General features: G+C 41.9%; 1 protein-coding gene across 1 annotated transcript in view; it reads left to right on the forward strand.

Moving 5' to 3' along the window:
- The window catches only part of WDR44 (WD repeat domain 44), an 80,449-nt gene that overhangs the window by 52,841 nt on the left and 21,851 nt on the right, over positions 1-5,757 (forward strand). Inside the window, exons 10-11 of the mRNA XM_077771920.1 lie at positions 3-141; positions 2,348-2,412. Coding sequence (XP_077628046.1) covers positions 3-141; positions 2,348-2,412 — 204 coding nt within the window. The remainder of the gene's footprint in view (positions 1-2; positions 142-2,347; positions 2,413-5,757) is intronic.

Raw genomic sequence — 5,757 nt, forward strand, 5'->3', positions numbered from 1 at the left:
AGGGAGCTGTTTGGACCATGAAATTTTCTCACTGTGGCCGATTACTTGCCTCAGCTGGACAAGACAATGTAGTGAGAATATGGGCTTTAAAAAATGCTTTTGACTATTTCAACAATATGCGAATGAAATACAATACTGAAGGTATTTTTCACTTATTTGTGGGCTTTAAAACTCTAGAGACATCTGGTATTTTTACATTTTAGGTATAATAATGCCCTCTTAACTGGCAAGCATTTGAAGCAATCACTACTTTTCATAATGGCCACAAACCTAAAAGTAGGACAGAAGCCAACACCAACAAATCATCTAAATCCTCTGAAAAATGCTACCACAAAGCTTTTGACTTGATCCCTTTTAAGGTGTAGTGCAGGATTTATTTATTTCATCAACTATTGAGAACAAGGTTACTTGGTTTCTCCCTCTGACAGTCTTTAGTTCTGTCCTGGGTTAAAATGAAATACCTGATAACTCTAGGAAAAGAATGAGAGTAATAATATCCATCCAATAAGTAAAGGAAGATATGAGACATAGCCATGAAAAGTAAATGTGATTTGTCAGTACATCGGAGGGTCTGTGAGAAAAGGTTAAGTGGAAAAGAGAAACCTCAGAACACGATGTGTGTACACAATGATCACACCTGTGAAATATTTGTGTATATTGGTAACTTACCAGGAAAGTATGTAGGATCGATGTAAATAGAAGCTTTACGTTTATGGGATTCTTTTCTTGTAATTATTTAACTGCAGTACATTTTCTCCACACACCCCTCCCTTCCACTCCCGTCCTCACCCCAGTCAACCAAGGCTGAAACGAGAAGTTAAGGGATGGGAGAAAGGAGACTTGGTGGCCATGGGCTGGAGTATAGAGTACATTTGAAGCACCAATTTGAGGACCATAGAAACCTAGGGAGAGCCACTTAACTGGCCAGCAAGGCCCTGTATACTTTAGCAGCCCTGTGGGTATTGCTTGCATTATGTTATAGTACATAATTGAAGATAATAGGTTGATAAAAAGTTAAGCTATGTTTACAATACATGCCTTTTCTTGCCCTGCCTGGAACAGAAAGACTATTTTAAGCGGCCCTTGAGACTTCTACTAGTCCAGAACCTTTGTGCCCCTTTATTGTTCATCTTATTTGTTCACTATGAATATTGAGGGTTTACCAGTATTTTATTAAATTGGGAATATTATTTATAAAGATCTTATGATTCAAAGAGGTTTAAAAAAAAAAAAAAAAACTAGTATTTACCTCAGTTCAGGTTAACAGCACTACTACTAATAATGGGCTATTTTAGTACTACAATCTCAATTATCTTCATACACTCCTTTCTGAATTCATGTTTTAAAATCATAAACAACAACTTGTTAACACAAGAAAAAGTAGAAAGATCACCAGACTCAGAATCAAGAGATTCATGTTGGGTCCCAGCTCTGCAAATTAGCTAAGGCAAGCCAGCCTTGTGACCCCCAGAGTCTCCGTCTCTCCCCATATAAAATCTTGGTTCCTGCCCAGCCACTATTCTAAGGGACTTACATATATTAACTTAACCTGCTCAGCACTCCTATGAGGTGAGTACTATGATCCTCAATTTACAATGAGGAACCAAGTCACAGAGTGGTTAAAGTCACCCAGGATCTCACAGCTGGTGGTAGGACCCAGGTTCAACTCACGGAAGTCTAGCATCACAGCACCGACGGCCCTTATTGATACTCTGCCATATCACTTGGGGACACCATTCCTGGGTAAATGCTAAGAACCAGCAGGGTTACTGTAAGAGCCAGAGATCCAGGTCAAGGTGTATATGCTACGCAAACGTGAGCGTTAGTTATTATGGTGTTTCTTCAAGAAACCTTGAATCTGGCTTTTGAAATAAAGTCAACAACAAATATGACTGGTAAGAATAAATTCAGATTGGCCCATGGACAGTAAAATGTGCTTTCTCTAGCATTCTTGCAATGAGGAATCTCTATCATCTCGCACTTGGCAGCCTCAAGGTAACACCTGCTGTCAAATCTTCCCAGGCCAAAGCCATCTCTTCCACGCTCTGCGCTGCAGAATTAGGGAATTTCAGTGGAGGACCCTGCCAAGANCTCCAGGCTTCATTTATTTCGAAAATGTATTTTTGGGGGGCACCTGGCTGGCTCATTCAGTAGAGCCTGCAACTCTTTATCTCAGGGTTGAGAATTCAAGACCCACATTGGGTGTGGAGCCTATTTTTTAAAAATGTGTTTTTTCAGAATGTTACATTCTATGACTATTAATTAGGTGTTACTGTGTCATTATTTCTGATTGATGTTTTGTGTGTGTGTATGCATACATGTCTTTTTAAAATTATGTTGTTTTTAGGACGTGTGTCACCGTCACCTTCTCAGGAAAGTCTGAATTCATCAAAGTCTGACACAGATACAGGGGTACGTTCTTTATTGAATAGTTACTGACGTTAAATACTATGATTTGATTGTTTACCATGAAGTACCTTATTATCTGTCAGAAATTATAGTTCATGAAAGCACTTAATTTAAAATTAAGATATGTTAGAAACTAAAGTTTCTTCTATTGGAATTAGTAAATGAAAAATTGTGATATTTAAAGTTGTCATACAGTGAATGATACTACTCGAGCTACCAAACTGCAAATGCAAACTTAAATAAAACAAAATCCCCTCCCCTCAAATCCATGTTAGAATTTTTAAAAATAATGGATACTGAATAAGGTTTGATAAAGAAAAGAAAAAAAGATACTGAACTATTTAAATTTTTCTACCTTTTTGCTTTAATAAATGCTTTATCACAGTTTCAGGTGCTTTAAAAATATAATGATTTTCATTTGGTCTCAGAGCTGGAAGGTTAAATGTAACCAATTTTAAACCTAAAAAGCAGAATGGAAGTATTATCCTGAGCTCTCCCCTGTGCTTTGTGTGTATTGGTCTAGACAGGAAAGATACAAGCAAAGAACTTAAATGTCCACCTGCTCAGCAGTATTTTCCTGGGGTTTCATTGGCTCTGTAGTGTTTGACACTAGTTAATTCCCCACTCTAAACCTACTCTTCTCCACTTGCTCTCGTTCTGTTTTTCCTCGGTCTCTTCCTATACCCTTGCTGTCTCTTCCTCTTCCTCCCACTTAAGTGTTGCTGTTTCTTAGGGTCATGTCCTTAGCCATCCTTATTTGACATTCATTGCCTCCAGTCCTGAACTGGCTTTACCTTCATAATTCCTGTTTCCTTCTAATAGCTGTATGGTTTTTAAACAAGAATGAGATCTTATTGGGCATGCTGCCCTTTTCACATAACAATATATATAGAGAGAATCTCTCCAGCATATTCACCAAGCACATCGATGAATAGATTAAGACTGAACTCCCTCAGCAAATGTTGTTTGAGTGCCTGTTACGTGTGCCAGACGCTGCTAGATTCTGCAAATCAAATGAGGCCTAGCCTTTGGCCTCAAGGACTGTGCCGACTCGTGAAATAAGTGTATACCCACAGTTCTAGTATTGGACGGTAATACCCCGCGGAGGGCACTACACAAGTATGGGAGGTATCCTTACGAATCAGCGCGTGAGACAAAGCTTCCTGGAGGCTTTGCGTGGGAGCCAGGAGTTAGCCGTGTAAGAGAAGGAAGGAAGGGGTGCATCCGAGTGAACAGCGAGTGCAAAGGCCTGGAGGCTGAAACGGCACGGCATGTGAACGCTGCTACCAGAAGCTCCGTGCGGCTGCAGCAGTGGGCCTGTGTGACAGTTGGAGAGGCAGGCAGGGTTAGGATTTTCCATGGCCTTTTGTGTGTTAATGACATTTGGACTTTGTCCTGCAGGCTGCTGGGGAAAGAGGGGTTTGAGTGATTTCGATCAGGAGCATAATTAAAATGTTCAGATTTGAGGGGCACCTGGGTGACTCGGTCGGTTAAGCATCTGACTTCAGCTCTGGTCATGATCCCACAGTTTGTGAGTTCGAGCCCCACATTGGGCTCTGTGCTGACAGCTCAGAGCCGGGAGCCTACTTCGATTTCTGTGTCTCCCTCTCTCTGCCCCTCCCCTGCTCACACTCTGTCTCTCTCTCTCTCTCAAAAATAAATAAACATTTTTTAAAAATGATTTTGTTTCAGGAAGAGCATTCTGGAAGCACTGGAAAGGACTGATTAGATCGGGGCTCCAGGCTAGAGACAGGGAGACCACCCAAGAGAGGAACGGGACTTCGATTATGAAGCACTGGGTGTAGAAACCATAAAGATGAGCTGAATTTGAGAGACGTGAAAGAAGTCAGACCTGTGGCACTAGGTGACAGACTAGCTGGGGAGGCAGGTGGTAGCTGAAGATGAGTGCCAGCTGTCTGGCTTGAATAACTGGCTAGGACAGTCGCTCATGGAAATATCTGCATTACCTACCTACAGCCCTGTTTCTCTCTTTTGAGCTGCCTTTTCTTTTTTCTTTTTTTTTATTCTTTTTTTTTTCGTCTTTGTTTCTTTTGTTTTTTTTTTTTTAAGTTTATTTTTGAGAGGGGGAGAGATAGAATCCCAAGCAGGCTCTCCGCTGTCAGCACAGAGCCCGACACAGGGCTCGAACCCACAAACTGTGAGAGCATGACCTGAGCTGAAGTCTGACACTTAACCAACTGAGCCCCCCAGGTGCCCCTTTTGAGCCTTCTTTAATGGTATCACCATCCATAAGTTCCTTTTTAATTCATTCACAAAATACTCCATTACTTTTTTGTTTTTCCTTGCCCACATAACAAATTAGTTATAAATTTCTATCCACTCTGCCTCCACCCACAAATGGGGAATCCGTCCCCTCGTTCCCCATTGTCACTCGCGTTATCTAGGCCCTGAACACCCATTTAAATGTTTGCCGTAGGCTCCTAATTGCTTTTCTGTCTCTGGTCTGTACCCAGTTGACTTTCTCTACTGTCCCCAGCTTTTTTTCAAAATAATAGATCTGATGGGATTTTGCGGATTAAAATCTTCTGATGGCTCCTTGTCACCTACAGAATAAGGTCCTTCCTGATCTTGCCTCGTCTTACCTTTTTAACTCGGTTCTACTTCCCTGGTGCCTATGCATCCTGCTCGCCGTGCCGTGCTGGACATGGGTCTGTCTGTACCCTAACCTTTCTGTCACTCTTCCTCCTTCACCTGCGCTGTCTGCTTTGCCGGCAGTGCCCTCCCTTGGCCCCTTTCTTCACGGGGCAGAGCCTGACTCATCCCTCAGGATTCAGTTCACACACACACACACACACACACACACACAGATTCAGTTCAAGTATCTTCTTCTCTTATTCTTTTCCCTGAGTCAAGCAGGCAGAATTGTCCCTCATTTGTGTTCCAAGAGAACATCACAGGTGCTTCGACACTGTTACTGCTTACCAGGTCTTGGGCAGTTTGTCTCACCAGTTAGACTCCAGGCTGAATGAAGGCAAAATGCTGTACTTCACAGATTAGTGTCCTTGGAACCTGACCCGGGGCCTTACTGCGGTGGGCCCGAATCGGTGTTGGATTCCTGCTTCTGTGCCTTTGTTCCTGTCCTTTATCTGGATGCCTGCACTTCTCCCTTCTTTCTGTTCAAAGCCTGCCCATTCTCGAAGGTCCACTTCCTTCAGAAAGCTTTCCCTGACTGATGTAGAGGTACAAACTTTAACCACTTTGCTTTAGGGAAAAGGGTTTGCTTTTATCAGTTTAATTCCCCATAAAGTTTCCAGACATTGATTACTATTAAAAATGGGAACTATTTGCACCATCTTGTGTTATGCTTATTTCAAAAACCCAACTGAC

Source organism: Crocuta crocuta, unplaced genomic scaffold, assembly GCF_008692635.1.
Source record: "Crocuta crocuta isolate KB4526 unplaced genomic scaffold, BGI_CrCroc_1.0 scaffold1269, whole genome shotgun sequence".
NCBI classification, from domain to species: Eukaryota; Metazoa; Chordata; class Mammalia; order Carnivora; family Hyaenidae; genus Crocuta; species Crocuta crocuta.